This window comes from Chrysemys picta, chromosome 2 (assembly GCF_011386835.1).
Source record: "Chrysemys picta bellii isolate R12L10 chromosome 2, ASM1138683v2, whole genome shotgun sequence".
Classification (NCBI taxonomy): Eukaryota; Metazoa; Chordata; order Testudines; family Emydidae; genus Chrysemys; species Chrysemys picta.
Window position 1 is genome coordinate 14,222,900 of NC_088792.1, and position 20,505 is coordinate 14,243,404.

The following is a 20,505-nucleotide window of genomic DNA, read 5'->3' on the forward strand; positions in this document are numbered from 1 at the left end:
ATCCCTTAGTTCTATTTTAGGCTCACACCCACTTACCACTACTGCCCCTTACACATAACCTCTGAATTTGGCCCTAAAACATGACACGTGGCCTGTCACAATCCATGCAGAACGTGTGCTGTGGAGAATAGGGACAATATCTTGCCAGCAGACTGCCCAGCAGGCAAATAGCCCAAGATATGCAACAGGCTGATTTAAAATGCAAAGCTGGGCAGGTCTGCATTTGATAAAACTTGAGAGACTTTGATAAACACTCATTATCAATAGACTTATCAGTCAGATGGTTTTGTTTTCACAGTGACTTGAGCCTTGCATAATACATTCCCATCAGCAAATATTTTCAGAGACAAAGACATCTGGCTGTGGAGCCAAAATTCCTGAAAAACTGTACAGCCAATCAGGGGAGAGAAGTGGTCATTTCAATGGACTGGTTGTTGGGTGTATAGTTTCGCCATGTCACCCCTCTCTTTGCATCTCTCCACTGGCTCCCTCTTCTCGGTCACAGCAAACATGAGCTACTACTCTTCATGTTTAAGGCCCTTCACAGCCTAAACCCACCCTACCTCTCAGCTCTTGTTCAGTACTGAAAGGTCAACTACTGCCTCTGAATCCTTCGTGCCACCCTCCATTGCCCACTTGATAAATTTCCAATCAAGCACCTTGTGCTTTCTCTTCTGCTGCCCCACATGCTTGAGAGGAGCTCCCTGTAAACATCTGTAAAACTAATGCATGATCCTCCTTCAAAACCCTCCTTTAAGCTCTCCTTTTCTGTAAAGCCTACAAAGATCTTGACAACAGTTAGGTTGTTGGTAAGATGAGTCCAGTGTGCATCATGCTGACCAATATTATCTCACTGTTCCCTTGTACTCCCCCATCTGTCTGTGAGTATCTATCTGTTTGATGTCTCTTGTCTTATACAGTACTTGCATTGTAAGCTTTTTTTGTTCTGTTTGTGTACAGTCCCTAGCACAGTAGAGTCCTAGTACATGACCTGGGGCTACTAGGTGATACAATAATACAAATAATAAATAATAATTATTAATAATTATATTGACTTCATTGCCCTAAGCATTTCATTCATTGACTGGCAAAGAGTAACCTTGGCACCATATCACACCCCTTCCTTTCTTTCTACAGTAAATTTAGCTGGGTTGATGCATCAGAGATTCAAACGTTGCATCTGCTTGGTAAAATCAGTAACCCTGATTTGTAACCCTTTTAACTTTTAAAAGGGTTTTAAAGGAAACTGCCTAAACCCCCATAATAACTCAGGGCAGGTCTTCACTATGGGGGGCGGGGTCGATTTAAGATACGCAAATTCAGCTACGCAAATAGCGTAGCTGAATTCGAAGTATCGGAGCCGACTTACCCCGCTGTGAGGACGGCGGCAAAATCGACCTCCGCGGCTCCCCGTCGACGGCGCTTACTCCCACCTCCGCTGGTGGAGTAAGAGCGTCAATTCGGGGATCAATTGTCGCGTCCCGACGAGACACGATAATTCGATCCCCGAGAGATCGATTTCTACCCGCCGATTCAGGCGGGTAGTGTAGACCCAGCCTCAGTCATGAATGGCTTTCTGATAAACACTGATCATACAGTCCATCAATGGAACAGTTTTTGCACTAATCATGCACTATGCCCAAACTATATAAAAACACATCCTTCATAGAGCTGGAAGTTGAAGTCAGCAAAGTTCAATTGGAAATGAGGCATTTTTTAAACAGTGGGGGTAATTAGCTGTTAGAACAGATTCCCCAGGGATGTGGTGGATTCGCCATCCTTTGGAATCTTTAAATCGGGATTGGACGTTCTAACGCGTACACTCTGTTTTAACCACAAGTTATTAAGCTAGATGTAGAAATCACTGGGCGAAATTCTTTGGCCTGTGCTATGCAGGAGGTCAGGCTAGTTGATTATAATGGTCCCTTCTGGCCTTAAAATCTATCACTTCTAATGGCTGGTATAAACGGACTTCACTGGAGCTATCCTGATTTACACCAGCTAAGAATCTGGTCCCTTGTGTGTTATTCCCATTGGACTCAATGGCAACTGTAGAGACTCAGGAACTTTGAAAATTAGGACACTTATATTTAGGTGCCTAAACATGGGCAGCCACATTTTCACCAAATTTTGGGCTAAATCTTCTGCAAACCCGTATGGAAAAATGCTGTAGAAATTAACAGGGACTAAACAGAAACCAAGGAAAATAATAAGGTTCTCTAGAATTACTCTGCATACCTATAGAATTTGAAAAGGAATGAGATCTTTTCAGTAGGTTTTAAACCATGCATGGGATTCAGTAGCCCGTCTAAAGGACGGCTCAAACATTCGATAGGAAAGTTACCATTTTGTATTCAATTCTATAGGGCTTTTCAATAAGGGTAAGTAGGGATGATACTTATCTACTACACAAGAGTGTTGAGAGGATTAATGAGTAATACTACTCTGGACTTGTAGAACACCTTCCAATTGAAGATTGCAAAATGCCTTCCAGACCTGAATCCCCACAATACCCCTGTTATTATTCCTCTTTTATAGAAGACGGAACTGAGACATGGAGAGGTTAATGCCTTGTCTATACTCAAAGAGTTGCTCTGGTTAAAGTAAATTGATTTAAATTTGATCTAGTTAAACTGGTGCAAATTCCCATGGTAGATGCACTTAAAATGTTTTAAGTTGTGCTTAAATCGGTTTAGTTTGCATCAGTAAGTTACTTTTTAAATCGAGTCCATTAAACTGATGTACGAGAGCTGATCGGAAAAGGGCTTTTTTTTTCTGTGAAAAATTAAAACGTTTCAGCAAAAAAATTAAAAGCTAAAATTGTTAAGCCAAAATTAAAAATTTTCAATCAATGCCCAAACAATTTGATTTGAAAATGCTGCCATGATGGCTCATGGGAGTTATAGTTCATGTGCTCCATGTCCCAGTTTTCTTTTATGAGCTGGACTCCCTACCTGGACTACATTTCCCATCTGGCTGAGCCACTGCAGTGTATGATGGGTCGTGCTGTATCATGAGAGATGTAGTCCAGCTGGGGAATCCAACCCATAGAGGAGAATGGGGGAATAAGGTACCTGAACTACAACTCCCATGAGGCACTGAAGTGGCATTTCTTGATCAAAAATTTTCAGCCAAAAATGTTTAGTTTTGGTGTGTTCACAAAAAGCCATTTTCCACAAAAAGCAGACACTTTTGGAGAAAAATATCATTTACTCAGAAAACAATTTCAATGTCAAGTTTTCGACCAGCCCTAGTTTAGATAAGGCCTTACTGAATTAATCTAAACCAAGTTAAGCAGGGACTACACTGGTTTAAGTGAGTCTAGATTAGGGATTTCCTCCAGCTTAATTAGATGGATTAAAAATTAATTTTAGTTAAAGCCCCGCAACTTTTAGTATAGCTAAGGGCTACGTGATTTAGCCATGGTTTAAGGACAGGACAGAATCAGAGCTGGCAATAGGACAAATCTGTCCTGAGGCCCTCACATGAGGAACATACTACCTCCTCCATTAATTAATGCAGTGCGGTTTGTAACATGCTTTGATGATGGAAAGCGCAAGGTATTGTTCTGACTGGCTATTTGCCAGCTTCCCAAAGCAGACATTTCCTCTTGGCCATCTGTTAATCCTGTCATTTGAACGACCTGTTATCGAGAGACCAGCCTAATCTCTCCCTTTTCCATTGAAAGCTGGGAGCTGATGTTTGGCGGGTTTTTTGTTCCCAGACAGAAATCCTTCTCATGAGCAGAAGCCTGTGGGAGAAGATAAGTGACAGCAACAATACAGGCTCCACGCTGCCGCTGTAGTTGAATGACAAGTAACATAACACAGAGTAACAAATCTATAGGCCTGACCTCTCTGGAGTGAATAAAACACACAGGGGGCTCCTGGCTGACCTGGCAACTTCCAAAGTGTACAAACAAGAAGCCCCTATGCTGTGTGTGGAGGCCTGGATACACCATATTGGCCCTGCATCTGTGTTCCATCTCTAAGGTATGAACAAGGAGTCCTGCTCTGTTATATCTAATGCAGGCTGCACATCAAGGGGCCGGACTGTGACAGCCCTGTGGATGGGTACCCTTGCAGGGCAGGGAAGGTGCAAAGACCCTTCCTTCTCTTCACATCCCCACTCCTGTGCTAGATTCAAGAGCAGTGACTGCTCCCACCCAGTGCTCCCAGGACACAAGCCACCCCAATGGGGGCAGGCAACGTGGCTCTGCCGCTCCAAATCGACCAGTGGACCAGACATGCTGCAAAGGAGTACAAAGGATGCACTATCCGAGGGGTCGGCAACCTCTGGCACGCGGCTCGCCAGGGTAAGCACCCTGGCGGGCCGGGCCAGTTTGTTTACCGCGTCCGCAGGGTCGGCCGATCGCGGCTCCCACTGGCCGTGGTTTGCCGCTCCAGGCCAATGGGGGCAGCTGGAAGCCGCGGCCAGCACATCCCTCAGCCTGTACTGCTTCCCGCAGCCCCCATTGGCCTGGAGCGGCGAACCGCGGCCAGTGGGAGCCGCGATCGGCCGAACCTGCGGACGCAGCAGGTAAACAAACTGGTCTGGCCTGCCAGGGTGCTTACCCTGGCGAGCCGTGTGCCAGAGGTTGCCGACCCCTGCACTATCCTAAGAAATGATGCAGCAGGCCTGTTCCATCTGTGCACGCCCTGAAGCACTGAACCGTTCCCTACTCCTGCCAGAATCACATGGCTTCGGACCAACCCAACTGCAGGGCAGTTTACCACTGCGACCATCTGGCCCCAAGTGCAGGGGGCTTGAGACAGCGCAGCAAAAGCTGTGACGAGGCTAGGATGTGCCTGGTGTCAGGGCTCATCGGGGTCACCACAGATCAATGTAGCACAGACCAGTCTCAGATAGGGACGATGATTCAGAGGAGGGTGTAAAACCTTATAATGCACTGTAGCGGGGCGGTTACCCCGCTCCGGCCTGGGAGGGGTTAAAACAGCCCTGGGAAAGGGCTGCCCCTGGGAGCCAATACGTTAGGCTGATTGGGGAAGCAGCAACAGCTGGGGCCATGCTCCAAACAGGCCACAGCTGGCCCTATAAAAGGCCAGTGAGCCAGGAACTGACAGAGTCTCTCTCTAGCTGTGGAGAGAGGTGGGCCTGGCTGTCTGAGAACTGAGCAGTGTACCTAGAGTGGAGCAGGGCTGGGGGAAGGCCGGAGGAGCTGGGGAGCTCCAGCCTGGAAAACCTGCAGGCTGCAGGCCTTGCTAAAGGCTGGGAAGGGTACTGGGGTTGCAGAGGTGCAGCCCAGAGCAGGCAAAGGCAGCAGGTCCAAACCCCCCTTGACGACGATGAGTGGTTTATAGACTGCAGTCTGCCCCAGGGAGCAGGGGCTAGATGATGACTGGCAGTAGCCACTGAGGCAAGGTGGGGATAAGGGGTTGGAGGTTCCCCTGGGTGGGGAGACCCAGAATGTGGGTTACTGCTGGGTCAGAACCCTGACATAGAGGGGCACTGGGATCTGGGAGGGACATGGGGGGGCCAGCAGCAGGCAAGACATCGGCCAACAGAGGGCATTCTGGAGCTGGAGAGCTAATTCCCAGGATGACCAGCAGGAGCTGCTGTGCCGGTGAGTTGTCGCCTGGCTACATGTACCTAGGGTTACCATATTTCAGCGAGCAAAAAAGAGGACGGGAGGAGCCCTGCCCTAGCCCCGCCCCTGCCCCTCCCACTTCCCGCCCCCCCCTGACCTCCCAACCCTCCCCCCGTTCCTTGTCCCCTGACTACCCCCTCCTGGGACCCCTGCCCCTAACTGCCCCCCAGGACTATCTAAGCCTCCCTGCCTCTTGTCCCCTGACTGCCCCAACCTTTATCCACACCCCCACCCCCAGACAGACCCCTGGGACTCCCACGCCCCATCCAACCACTCCCCACCCACTGACAGCCCCCCCCAGAACTCCCAACCCATCTAAACCCCTCTGCTCCCTGTCCCCTGACTGCTCCGATCCCTCTCCGCACTCCTGCCCCCTGACAGCCCCCCCAGAACTCCCAGCCCCCTACCCCCCCGCTCCTTGTCCCCTAACTGCCCCCTCCTAAGACCCCCCCCAACTGCCCCCCAGGACCCTACCCCCTACCTGTACCCTGACTGCCCAAAACTTTCTCCACTCCCCCCAAAAAGCCCCCCCCGTTTCTTGACCTCCACCTCCAGAACCTTCCTGCCCCCTGACCTCCTTACCCTGCTGCTCAGAACAGAGTGTTGGGCTCTGTGCAGCCGAGCCGGACACGTGGCTGAGCTCCCCTGCACAACAAAACCCGGTCTGGCCCTGCACAACAAAACCCGGTCTGGCCCTGCACAGTGTTGCCAGACTGGGCTGCAAGGGAGCTGCTGGCTCAGAATGCAGGGCGGATCCGGCTCCTCTACAGCTGCTCCTGAGTCCAGCCCGGGACTTCCCTGCAGCCCTCCCAGCCACTCTCTGCTAATCCCGGACATTGTGAGTGCTTTACAAATTCCCCCCGGACGCTATTTTTAGCACACAAAAGGAGGACATGTCCGGGGAAATCCGGACGTATGGTAACCCTAATGTACCTAAACCTGAAACACTAATTCCTGAGGAAACAAATCTGGTTGAAGGGAAGGACGGCCTTGTGGGACTAAGCTCACACCTGGGGGTTTGACCACCAGGGCAGTCCCCGTGCTTCTGCCACAGGCTTCCTCTGGCATTTGGGCCAAGTCACTCACATTTAAAAAAATTTTTGCAGCCCCACAGCTGGCCCTGGGTTTGGAAGGTAGAGGTCAGCTCCTGGATCTCCCACACTCAAAGGGCCCAAAAACTTGGGCTTTATATGAGTGGAGTGAACTCATCCTTTCTGGGCAAATAGCTGAACTCAGTTCTGTCACTCCAGCCCAGCGTTTGCTTTTAATTCTAAACTACTCACTACCATCCACTCTACTTGAATGCTGCATCCAGTTCTGATGCTTACCATTCCAGAAGGATGTTGGTAAATTAGAGCGAGTTCAGAGAAGAGCCACGAGAATGACTGAAAGATTAGAAAACCTGCCTTACAATGACACTCGCTGAGCTCAGTCTATTTAGCTTATCAAAGAGAAGGTTAAGGGGTGACTGAAACACATTCTATAAGAATTTATCTGGGGAACAAATATTTAATAATGGGCTCTTCAGTCTAGCAGAGAAAGATATAACATGATCCCCAGGCTGGAAGCTGAAGCGAGACAAATTCAGACTGGACATAAGACACACATTTTTAATGGTAGAGAAACTGATCATTGGAACAACATATCAAGGGTCAAAGTGGAGTCCCCACCACAGATAATTTTTTTTAAAGCAAGATTGGATGTTTTTCTACAAGATATGGTCTAGGAATTATTTTGGGAAGATTCTATGGCCTGTGCTCTACAGGAGGTCAGACTAGATCTGGGGTTCTCAAACTGTGGTTTGGGACCCCCAAAGTGGGTCACAACCCCATTTTAATGGGGTCGCCAGGGCCAGCATTAGACTTGCTGGGACCCAGGGTTGAGCTCCACCTACACCTGGGGCAATGGGGCTCGGGCTACAGCCCCTTCTCCCACCACCCAGGGTAGCAGAGCTCAGGCTCTGACCCCCCCTCGTCCCCAGGGGTCATGTAGTAATGTTATTGTCAGAAGGGGGGGGTCGTGGTGCAATGAAGTTTGAGAACCCCTGGACTAGATGATCACAATGGTTCCTTCAGGCCTTGAAATCTATGAATGTATTATGCTAGCTACTAACCAAGAAGAGTCTCTGCCAGTTCATTATATGAAGGGGGGATGGTGGTAACTAGAAATACAGTCCCATAGGGTCAAGGGTGTTTCTCTCCATTCCAGGAACAGGCTGCAGGGAGCTTTCTAAACTCTCTCTCATTTTTGCCATCCAACACATACATCTGTTTGCTTTCAAAGCTGTGTGTCATACTGAGGAGAAAACACAACTCCCTCTCCCTGCTGCATTGGGGGGAGATGTTTCTGATGCCTGCTGCGGCTCGGCTTCTCGCCCTTGTACGGGGCAGTACACAGGAAATCACCGGAGCTGCTTTCCAGTGAGATTTTGTAGTGAACGAGCAGGAGATGAGTCCTGCAGCCACATCGCCATCAGGCTGTGAGCCAGCTCTCGTCAGCCTAGCAGCGCCAGGCTGGGGCAGTGCCGAGACAAGCCAAGGGAAACCCACTGTGCTTCAGGAAGTGGGGCTGGGCTGGGCCAGCACTAAACTCATGCCTCATTATGGTGCTAGGCCTGGGATCGACAGAGGATTGGGAGACACAAAAGCCGAGGTTGTGGTTTTTTAGGGCCTGATCCCGCTACCGCTGAAGTCAGAGGCAAAAGTGCTATTAAATTCAGGGAGAGCAGTGTCAGACCCTATGAACACTTTAACAAAAGCATAAGGACTCTAGCCCCAGAGATCTTCCCAAATCCTGATGTGGGTCCAGGGCCCAGATTCTCACAGGGACTTAGGCGCTGTGGAAGCAGACAGCGCCTAACTCCCATTGAAATCACTGAGAGTTAGGTGCCTGAATATGTTTGAAAATCTGGGCCCAACTTTCTAAATTCCTGCTGTACTTTGGACTGGAGAGGATATAACCCTTCACTTCCCATCCTAGATGGCTGCATGCAGTGTTTCAATGTACTATGGAACATGCACTGTGTGTCAAAATATCTGAGTAGCAGCTGACTACAGAAGATTAACATTCAGCATTTTCACCCCCTTCCTTCTTTCTCCTGCTCCTCATCCTCTATTCCCATCTCTCTCCCATGAGAGCTCTCACTGGTCATGTGTCTATATGAATTTACAAGGCCTCTGTGGCTTTGACTTTTGATTGCTGTTCCAGAAACGAATGAGAGGGTAATTGCAATGTAATCATTCCAGCTTAAAAGCAAAAACAGGTGAACCAGAATGCCTGGCAGTGCAAGAGGGCTTGGGCATTACGGGCCAGATTTCCACCCATAATTAGGGCCAGTTTTTCAAAAGCGCTCGGCACTAGTCAGCTCCTGTTGCGACGCTCATGACCAGATTTCCAAAAGAGCCAAGCATCCAATGTGCACCCAATGTACTATGCTCCTTGGATAATCTGGCCCTGTAGGCCTCACTGAACCATGCCAGAAACACACAAATCAATGGGCTCCTGTACTAGCTGGCTCCGCAGCACAGGCGCCAACTTTTCGCGGTGCTGGTGGGTGCTCAACCCCCCCGGCCCCACCCCCTTCTAACCCCTTCCCCAAAGTCCCTGCCCCAACTCCGCCCCCTCCCTGCCCCTATTGGACCCTTTCCCCAAATCCCCGCCTCTTCCCCAAGCGCACGGCGTTCCCTCTCCTCCCCCTCCCTCCCAGTGCTTGCCGCCATGAAACAGCTGTTTCACGGCAGGAAGCGCTGGGAGCTAGGGGGAGAAGTGCAGCCGGGGCGCGCTCAGGGGAGGAGGCGGAGGTGAGTTGGAATGGGGGGGCAGGGTGAGGAGGGGAGCTGCTGGTGGGTGCAGAGCACCCACCAATTTTTCCCTGTGGGTGCTCCAGCCCTGCGGGTGCTCCACGGAGTTGGCGCCTGTGCTCCACAGGGCGGGCAGATTAGATCAGAGTTCCGTAAACAGAGACATCAGTCTCCCAGGATGTCAAGCCAGCATCTTTCACGTACCCATAATTCACAACTATTTTAAATGTATAATCAGAACATTTAAAATATATATTCTTCGTTACCAGGAGGAGCAATTATAACCCGCTGATGTGTGTTACAGATCCCCTGCTGTGCCTGACCCACATAGAGGATGTGGGTCTGTTACAGCCCTCAGCTACAGCCTGGCTTTGCAGCTCAAGCTGTTGAGACTCAAGTTTTTCACCTAGAGGACCCCACTGGTGGCCATCACACAATGGCTTAAAACAACATTATTTCGGTGTGACTTTGCATCCAGTAGCCACAATAGCAGGAAATCCCTCAAATCAGAAATATGACCTGTGCCCTGCTGAGAGGTGGTTATGCTCAGGTTCCTCTATCTCACTGTTCTTAGCTGTGCTGCAGATAAGACTTGACCAGCTTCTGACACCTCACAGCTTTCACATTACTGATTCTTTTTTCCTTCTGGAAAATGCTAGTCACCTTGTATGGATGCTAATCCTGGGATTTTAGAGAGGTTCCAAAATAAGTTAATTAAAAGCAAAATGTCAAGCACCTGACAGAACAGGTTTGCCTTTGTGTTCCTTGTTAGCTTTCTGTGTTCCACGATATCTTATTTTAAATGATGATCCTACTATGCATTTCCTTTCTGTTTAATGCTTACCAATACAAGACCAGCAAAAGAAGGCAGCTGTAGCACAGTGCCTGGTAGAGGGAAAGTACACCACTAAGTGTAATCCACTATACACCCAGGGCCTCAAAACTAAAGTCAGTTTATGCTGTGATCAGGAAAATATACATTGATATGCTTGTGCAAGCCCAGATGTTCACAGATGATGACTCCAACTCAAACCATTACCAGCTATAACCCAGCTAGCACCACGAGGCAACCCACTAGGATGGAATGCAAATGCCGAACACAAAGACCGAACAGCAAAGCAGGCTGGGCTTCTGGTTATGGCTCCAGACTGGAATTCAAGTCATCTCAGTCCAGTTCCCAGCTCTGCTGCAGACTTCCAGTACGACTTTGGGCAAGTCACTGAATCTGCCTGTGCCTGAGCTCTCCCTTGTCTTGTCTATTTAAGCTCCTTCGGGCAAAGACATCTTACTAAATGTGTGTACAGCACCTAGTATATGGGGACCTGATCTCAGTGGGGCTCTCTTGATGTTACCTGAATATATCATATCATATATAATAATGTGGATAGTTTGGTTAATCTATGTCATGTGTCCAGATATTATGGTGGTGGCTTACAGCATTAAAGAAACTAAATACAAGTAACTGAATAGATCAAATTCTAATACAGTTCCCTAAAACCCTTAAAAACCCAGTGCATTCAGGGCCTCAGCAAGCCTGGAGAATACTCTCATGCATTACGTTTGCCATTTCCTTTTTCCTGTGTGAACTGTATGCTATTTTAATTCACACCCTTGTTTGTTTTGTAACTAAATGTTATCTGGGCAAGGACATTATGATAGTTACTTTCATTCACACCTATAACCTATATAGAATGGGACTTAACTGCAGAGAGAGAGAGAGTAGCTAGGGCCTTTATTAATTATTATTATTATGTCTATTACAGTGGTGACTGGAAGCTTCCACTGAGTTTGGGGCCCAGTTATGCTAGACACTGTGCAAACACCCAATGAGACGGTCCCTATTCTGAAGAATTTACAGCATAAACAGGGTAGGAGAAAGGAAATATTATAATTCCCCCATTACAGATGCGAATGGAAGCACAAAGAGATTAAGAGAGGCTCACAAGGAGTCTATGGCACAGCTAGGAATTGAAGCCAGATTGCTTGAATCCTAATCCAGTTCTGTAACAAGACCACCTTTCCTCTCCAGGTCCCAGTCCTATCTGAACCCTCACTCAGGTGAGTAGCCCTTACCCCTGGGTGTAATCCCAGATACAACTCAGAGGAGTAAGAACTACTCACCTGAGATTGAAGGTCTGGGCCCTTAGCTTGGTTAGTTTCAATTGTAACAGGCAAACGTTGTACAAACAACCTGGGCAATGTGACCTTGCACTGCAGCACACCATAAAAATATATTTGGTATCATTCACCTAGCAGCTTATAAAACAAAGATCAGTGCAGGAGAATTGTGTCAGACGAACCCATGGCTAGCTGAGAAAGAGCAAAAAGAAACACAAATTGCCGTGTGAGCCAGTAAGATCACATGCCTGATACACTCCCCCAAGAACAGGCATGTGAGCTTACAGTTGTTAACAACCAGCCACCTTTTTCCCTAGCATCTGCCAGGGCTTGTCACCCTCTCTCCTTACAGCCTTTAGTAGTAGTTCAGGATCACTGTTCACTCTCAGGTGTGCGTTCTGAGTGGTGAAGCCCAGAATGGCCTATGACCTGACAAACTCAGAGATTCTCTTTCTCTCTTCACTATGGCCTTTCTAGCCACATTTGTCCCCAGGACTGAACTTCTGGAGGTCGGCAGTGGAGCACTCACCTTTGCAATTCAGACCCCTGGGCACTTGGCAGATGCTAGGGTGGAGGCAGAGGGCAACTGTTTGACTGAGCCTCTTCCCTATAAGGTCAAGGTCTAGGAGCGCATTTATTATCTGTGGGTAGGGGAGTACTTGGATTGTAAGCTTTTGCGGGCTTTTGTTCTGGGTTCGTATAGCTCCTAGCACAATGGGGCCCTGGTCGAGGACTGGGCCTCATAGGTGCTACAGTAATACAAATAATAAATAACGATGTCGGCAGGGGGTGATTGTGACACAACTGGGTTTTTCCTGCACTCATTCAATACCAATTGTGCTGCTGGGATGGTTTATTACTGACAATGATGGGCAGGATTCATGTTTCTAAATCAATTATGAGAACAACCTCACCCTCGCAAAGCCAGAGGAACAACAATGCACACCTGCCGTCTGCCCTTTCCCTTTGATCCCTGCAACTCTCCCTTTAGTTCTGAGGCCTGACTCTGAGCCAGCAGGCTCCCACTATCTCCTCTGCCCCTCGTTCTGCTTTCCCATGGAGACACTGCAATTCTCCACAGCTGCAGTAAATGGGAGCCCCTACGGTTTTGTGCTGGGTTTTCCCTTGTCTGTGTATGTGACCCAGTCCACACCCAGAAGTAGCTCTGCCTGTCCTCACTGGCTGCAGCCTTTGCTTGCTTAGGTGGGCTTGGTGTAGGTGGAGGGTCTGTACCCCGGTCTCATTCTGAAACAGCTGTTTTACACCACTCTGGGAGCATACAGCAACCGTCAACAGCCCACAAATGGGGAGAATTCCTACACTGGCCCTGCCCCACAAGTGCAGGGTAGTACTGGGGGACATAGGCAGCCCTCAGAGCTGCCTAGGTTTTGCCAGGGGCCATTTCAGCCCCTAGAGCAGCCTTGAATCCAGAAGGCACAAAGTTTGCTAAGGGGAGAGAGAGCTTAGTGGTTTGAGCATTGGCCTTCCTAAACCCAGGGTTGTGAGCTCAGCCCTTGAGGGGGATATAGGGCAAAAATCTGCCTGGGGATTAGTCCTGCTTTGAGCAGGGGATTGGATTAGATGGTCTCCAGAGGTTTCTTCCAATCTTGATGTTCTATGACACCAGGAGACTAAGCACTGGCTCAGACTCACTGACTGTACATGGAATGCCTACTTCCTGTTTTTACTTTCCTGTCTCCTAGGCCTACCCTCCCAACCAATTACCTCTCCTGACACCATACTGCTGGACATTACACTGTCCCTAGGATAAGGGAACAGTCACTTACAGAGCTGTGATTCTGGAGACCTCAGCATCTTCTTGGATTCCTGCCATATAGTTTTGCAGTCTTCCTGGAGCTTGTAAAACCTCTCCTTTCTCCAAGAGCTGGACTTCACTTTCAGCAGCTGGCTGCCCTTCAGGAGGAATATCAGATCCCTGTCATCTTGCAGGCCTGCACAGAAGAGCACTAGCATTAGTATAATAATTAATGTCTATGTATACAGAGCTTTCCATCCAGCAGAATCCCCAAGTCATATACATACACCAATGAAATGCAACCAGCTCTGGGCTGGACACCAGAGAATAATTAGCACAATGTGGAGGGAGAGAGAATTTTGGAAAACACTGCGGCAAACTCCTCCCTTGCAAAACATAAATCTCCAGGATCTTTTTTTCTTTCCCACACAGAGACTGGACCCTTGTTTTTATGGTCTTGTCCAAAAGATCGGCATATAGTAAACCCTGTGATACTCAAATTATCTTCTTCATAAAGGCAGTTTAGATTTTAAAAAGGCAGTGACTAGGATCCAAACAGGGGAGGTATTGTGCTCTACTAGTAGAGAAGAAGAAATAGGGTCTTGTGGTTCAGGCATAGCTCTGAGACTGGAGATTTAAGTTCAAAACCCCGCTCTGCCACAGACTTCCTGTGTGAGACTGGGCAACTCACTTAATCTCTCTGTGCCTCAACTCCCCTGTTATGCAATGGGGATGATAGCATTGTTGTCCCTCATGTGGTGTTGTGAGAATCGATACGGTAGAACCTCAGATTTACAAACCAACCAGTCAACCAAACACCTCATTTCGAACCACAAGTACTCAATCAGGCAGCAGCAGAGACCAAAAAAAAACAAAAAACAGTGCAGTACTGTGTTAAATGTAAACTACTAAAAAAATAAATGGAAAGTTTTACAGAAAGATTTGACAAGGTAAGGAAACTGTTTCTGTGCTTGTTTCATTTACATTAAGATGGTTAAAAGCAGCATTTTCCTTCTGCATACCGGTAGTAAAGTTTCGAAGCTGTATTAAGTCAATGTTCAGTTGTAAACTTTTGAAAGAACAACCATAACGTTTTGTTCAGCGTTATGAACATTTCAGAGTTCTGAACAACCTCCATTCCCGAGGTGTTTGTAACTCTGAGGTTCTACTTAGGGCTGTCGATTAATCGCAGTTAATTCACGAAATTAACTCAAAAAAATAAATCGCGATTAATCGCAGTTTTAATCGCCCTGTTAAACAATAGAATACTGATTGAAATGTATTAAATATTTTGGATGTTTTTCTACATTTTCAAGTGTATTGATTTCAATTACAACACAGAATACAAAGTGTACAGTGCTCACCTTATATTATTTTTATTACAGTTATTTGCACTGTAAAAATGATAAATTAAATAGTATTTTTCAATTCACCTCATACAAGTACCATAGTGCAGTGTTTTTCAAACCATGGGTCGCGGCCCAGTACTGGGTCGTGGCATGTAAGGCACTGGGTCGCCTTGCACTGATCAGCACTGCCGACCGGGACGTTAAAAGTCCTGTCAGCGGTGCTGCTCATCGAAGGCAGGCTAGTGCCTACCTTTTCCGACACCGCACTTTGCCCTGGAAGTGGCCAGCAGCAGGTCCCGCTTCTAGGCCACGGGACTCCATGCGCTGCCCCCACCCCAAGAACCGGCTCTGCACTCCCATTGGCCGGGGGGGCGGTGCCTGTGGGCGAGAGTCATGCAAAGCCACTTGTGAGCCTGCGCCTAGGAGCCAGACCTGTTGCTGGCCGCTTCTGGGGCGCAGCGCGGTCCACGGTGCCAGGACAGGTGGGAAGCCTGCCTCTGCACCCCGGCTGTGCCGCTGACCGGGAGCCGCCAGAGCTGAGTCCATGCGCCAACCCTGCACTCCAATCCCCAGCCCTGAGCCCCCCCAAACCCAGAGCCCCCTCCTGCACCCCAAACCCCCCATCCCCGCCCCAGCCCAGAGCCCTGACCCCCCCACACCCCAACCTGCTGCCCCAGCCCTGAGCCCCCCAAACCCAGAGCCCCCTCCTGCACCCCAAGCCCCTCATCCCTGGCTCCATCCCAGAGCCTGCACCCCCAGCCCAGAAAAAAAAAAACGAATGTTTAGCACATCTGGCCCGTAAATACCTTGCAATCCTGGCTACAAAATTGCCATGCAAACATCTGTTCTCACTTTCAGGTGTCATAAATAAGAAGTGGGCAGCATTATGTCCCGTAAATGTAAACAAACTTGTTTGTCTGAGTGATTGGCTGAACAAGAAGTAGGACTGAGTGGACTTATAGGCTCTAAAGTTTTACATTGCAGTTATTTTTTGTATAAAAATAAAACATTCATAATTCTACATTTGTAAGTTCAACTTTCATGATAAAGAGATTGCACTACAGTAAAGTGAATTGAAAAATACTATTTTTTATTTTTACAGCACAAGTATTTATAATAAAAATAAATATAAAGTGAGCACTGTACACTTTGTATTCTGTGTTGTAATTGAAATCAATATATTTGAAAATGTGGAAAACATCCATAAATATTTATATAAATAGTATTCTATTATTGTTTAACAGTGCGATTAATCGCGATTAACTTTTTTAATCGCTTGACAGCCCTACTTCTACTGTACAATGAAGACTATGACATATCAAGATATTATAGTAATGGACAGCCACATACATATGAGGATAGACAGAGAGTGTTTCCCGCTCATTGTTTGTACAGCACCTAGCACAGTGGAGCCCTGATCTTGGTTGGGACACCTAGACACCATTGTAAATGAAAGTCAAAATAATCTGAACCTGGGATTCCAGAGACAATAGAAATTCTCAACCTAATGCTTAGACCACTAAGCTATTTCCTTTGGGGGAAACCAGATGGCAGAACATTATAATGAACACTATGGAGTGTGTGTGTTGGGCAGAACATAGGAATGGGAGATGATGACAACAACGTCTTAGTTCTCCAGACACAGTATGTGTCAGTTTTGAGGCATCATGCACACCTCTGGCCCAATATAAAAAGCCACAATCCAGAGCTGGTTAAACACCACTTAACTCCTTGGCACTAGTCAAATGCACCCCCATTAAGTCGAATTTTTGCCAACATCTTCCTGATTAAGCAGCACTCACTAGTATTCACAGTCATCAGAATAATTCAGTTCCCTAAGACACTTCCCCGTGCTACTTAATGCAGCATAATGGTCATTCCAGCAGTGTGATTCATAACAGATAAAAAGGAATTTGAGCTAGGCTATGGGATAGTAATGTGATTGTCGCGCAGATTTCCATTGTGTCATTAACTTAGTTCCTGCTTTAAACATACAGCTGATGTGAGCCGTTGCCCTCTGGAAGGGGCTGGTAACCAGGGTGGATAAAAATCAATGATTTAAAAAAAATCATTTAAATCTGATCGTTTTAATTAAGATACATTATAGCTCAAAGATCTCGCATCGTGGAATAGGGATTATAAATTCTAATTCTATAGTCTGAGGCCTTGGCTACACTGGCAATTCACAGCGCTGCACTTGCTGCGCTCAGGGGTGTGAAAAAACACCCTCCCTCCCCCCGAGCGCAGCGAGTGCAGCGCTGTAAAGCGCCAGTGTAATCAGCGCCTGCAGCACTGCAAGCTATTCCCCGCGGAGAGGTGGAGTACTTGCAGCGCTGCGAGAGAGCTCTCGCAGTGCTGGCGGCGCGACTACACTCGCGCTTCACAGCGCTGCCGCAGCAGCACTGTGAATCCGCGAGTGTAGCCAAGGCCTGAGACAACATATTCATGTCATGTGTAAGAAAAGTTTTGTAAATGAGTTCCAATAGTTCATGGATTAGGGACCCAATATTATGGGGTTCCAGGGGCTTCTGTATAGATTATTTAGGTAGGACTACCATACGTCCGGATTTCCCCGGACATGTCTGGCTTTTCGATCTATAAATAGCCGTCCGGGGGGGGGAATTTCTAAAAATGTCCGGGATTTCCCCCGGTCGGCTATTTATAGATCGAAAAGCGGCAGCCAAGCGCCACTTGGCAGCCAAAGCCCCTTCCCGGCTCCCCCCATCCCCTGCAGCCTTAGCACGCCGTCCTGCCCGGCAGCTGTCTTCCCCCTCCTCCCCTCCCCTGAATGCTCCGCCCCCTGCTCCTCCCCCTCCCCTGCTTCCCACGAATCAGATGTTCGCGGGAAGCCTGAAAAGAAGCAGGGGCAGGCGGGCAGCAGCAGGTAAGCTGGGGCAAGGGGGGGGGACGCGAGGAGGAGGGCTCCGGGGAGAGGTCCGGGGAGGGGAGGCGCGGCTCCCTCCGGCCCCGGCCGGCCCCAGTGGCTCCGGCCCGGCTCGCCTCTGGCCCCAGTCGGCCCCAGCGGCTCTGGCCCAGCTTGGTTCGGGCCCCAGGGCACCGGCCGAGCGCACCGACCCGGCCCCAGCTGAGAGGCGCCGGCCGAGCACCCCTGGCCTGGCCCCAGCAGCTCTGGCCCCGGCCCCAGCGGCTCTGGCCCAGCTCGGGCCCCAGGGCGGCGGCGCCGGTTCCGGCCGAGCGCGCCGGCCCCGGCCCCAGCGGCTCCAGCCTGGCTCGGGCCCCAGGGCGGCGACCCCAGTTCCGGCCAAGCGCGCCGGCCCCAGCCCCGGCGACTCCGGCCCGGCCCCGGCTGAACACCTCTGGCCCAGCCCCAAGCCCCACGACCCCGGCCGGAGCTCCGGCCGGAGCGCAGCCCGATTCCTGGGCTCTTGTTAAAGCCGGCCCAGGTCAGGGGACGGGGGGGGTCGGATGAGTCGGGAGTTCTGGGGGTCCTATCAGGGGACGGGGAGCAATTGGATAGGGCATGGGAGTCCCGGGGATCTGTCTGGGGGCAGGGATGTGAATATGGGGTGGGGGTGTGGATAAGGGTCGGGGCAGTCAGGGGACAGGTAGGGTTCTAGGGGGGCAGTTAGGGTGGGGGGTTCTCAGGAGGGGGCAGTCAGGGGACAAGAAGCAGGGAGACTTAGATAGGGGGTGGAGTCCTAGGGAGCAGTAAGTGGCAGGGGTCCCAGGAGCGGGCAGTCAGGGGACAAGGAGCAGGGGAGGGTTGGGGGTTCTGATGGGGGTGGGGCAGGGCTAGAGCGGGGCTCCTCCTCCCCATCCTCTTTTTTGATTGTGGCAATATGGTAACCCTAATTTAGGTTAATCTGTCTATCTACCCAATGGGACTCAGTGCTCAGTCACTCTAGAAGATACCATCAGAGATGCTTAGTTTTGCAGTTCTCAAACTGTGTATTTGCATCTCCAGAGATAACATGCTTGTTAGCAGCAAAAAATGTTTTAAAATAAATAAATAATATATAGAGGTGAGAAATAACAGACCTCAACTCTATTGTCCCCCTGCAAATTTGTGCACACCGAGTCAATCCCTTACCTCTCTCTAAAAGTGCAACGTTTCAAAAAGTTCAATGAATAAAAGACTGTTGGGGGCGGAATAGATCTGGACAAGGAGAAAAAGTCTGGAAATAAATGTGAGAAGGGAGGGCCAGGCAGTAGAAACAAAAAGTGAAACTGTTTGAATTGCATATTCCAGAAGTCTTGAGGTCTTTGTGAGTGTAGCCTTCATTGCTTTGAGATCTACCGTGCCATTCTCTCAGAGGGAAGGGAAAACCTATAATGGCAGCAGGCTGTAAAAGAGACCCAGTTTGGGAATAAGAACCATTCAAGAAATATATGTTTGCTGATGATGTTTTAAAGAAAGGCACACCAGTGAACTGCTGGAAGTCACTTAAGCACTTGGATTCAGAGACTGCTGAAGTGATAATCTCACTTTTAACAGCAGTAGCTTCTTCTGCAGGTGTAGAAAGAATATTTTCTTCCTTTGGACTAATTCATTCCAAATTGAGAAATCGTTTGGGACCTGAAAAAGCAGGAAAGCTTGTTTTTCTTTTCCAGATTATGAACAAACAGGAAAATGAAGGTAAAGACGACTGAGTTAGCTGCAGAAGCCAATATTTTAAGTTTCTCATGTTGACCTGGCTGACACAGTCGATTTAATTTTTTTTTTAATATTTAACTATTTTAGTTAAAAAAAATTAGCAAAAATAAACCTGATTTTAAAAAACATGAATGTTTAACTAAATTCAAAAAAGCATATGCTTGTTTTGTTAAAATATTATGTTTGCTGTTGAAGAAAAAAATTCAGAATACATAATGTTGTTTTAGTTAAATTAAACAATTTAAATGTCTGTCTGATGATGTTCTCCTCCTAATATAGCATGGCAAGAAAATCCTCCAAATATTAATGATTAAACTGTTGAATTGGAGATAGTTCACCTCCCAATGACTTCATAACTATCTGCTTCAATTACCTTTGGTAAATTAGTAACCAAACAATCGTTCATTTTCTGATATAGCTGTAAAACTAATCTGAAAAGTTTTCTAAATAAATCACTTTAAAAATGTATAGTGTGTACCTTCTAAACATGAAACCTACATCTATCTCTGGGTTGTGAAGAATATGTATTAAGGTTATAACAACCAACAAGAATGCACTTTTATGTAGACATCCGTGATTAAATTGAGTCTTCCTGACTGGTGATTTCAATCAATTTGATTTCAATCAAATCCACCCAGCTGGTAACAGGTTACCTAGGCACCATTTCAGGCATGAAAATCCACAGCTGATTAGTACACTGTTCGTGTGCAGCTAAGAACCTCCTGTGACACATCAACAGCAAACGCCTGACAGGTCAGACAGGAAACCTAACTAGGCTTAGCTACCACTAAAGGAGGTATAACAGCATCATACTGAGAACTGAAATGTGTCTTTAAGCTACAGGCTGAGCTGGGGATGGGAGGAGGAGCAGCTGATCACCTGAGTCAGTGGTGCCATCCCCAAATCTTCAGAATTTATGAGCCAGCCCCCAAAACTGGTGTGGCCAGTTTGAGATAGCTGTCTTTTGTTCTGTGTTTGTAGAGCACATAGCAAAGTGGGGCCCTGATCCGTGACTGGGACTCGTAGGTGTCATGGTAATACAAATAATATATAATAATAATAGCAGGGCCAGGAGCATGCAGACAACTGCACCGGCGTGTGCTTGTAGGCTAGAGAAGAGGCAGAAAGACTGTGCTGTAATGCATCAGACTGAAGGTAACATTTTAGGTTGCCAAGCACAGCCCGAGTCTCGGTAAAAATAACTTTGGATTTGGGGATTTCAAGCACCTTCCTAGCAAGGATCTCGCAGCACCGTACAA

General features: G+C 48.2%; 1 protein-coding gene across 2 annotated transcripts in view; it reads right to left on the reverse strand.

The window, feature by feature from the left end:
- PLCD1 (phospholipase C delta 1) overlaps positions 1–20,505 on the reverse strand; it is a 98,666-nt gene that overhangs the window by 61,795 nt on the left and 16,366 nt on the right. For both annotated transcript variants that reach the window (XM_005297128.5, XM_005297127.5), the window contains exon 2: positions 13,314–13,478. In XM_005297128.5, coding sequence (XP_005297185.2) covers positions 13,314–13,478 — 165 coding nt within the window. The remainder of the gene's footprint in view (positions 1–13,313; positions 13,479–20,505) is intronic.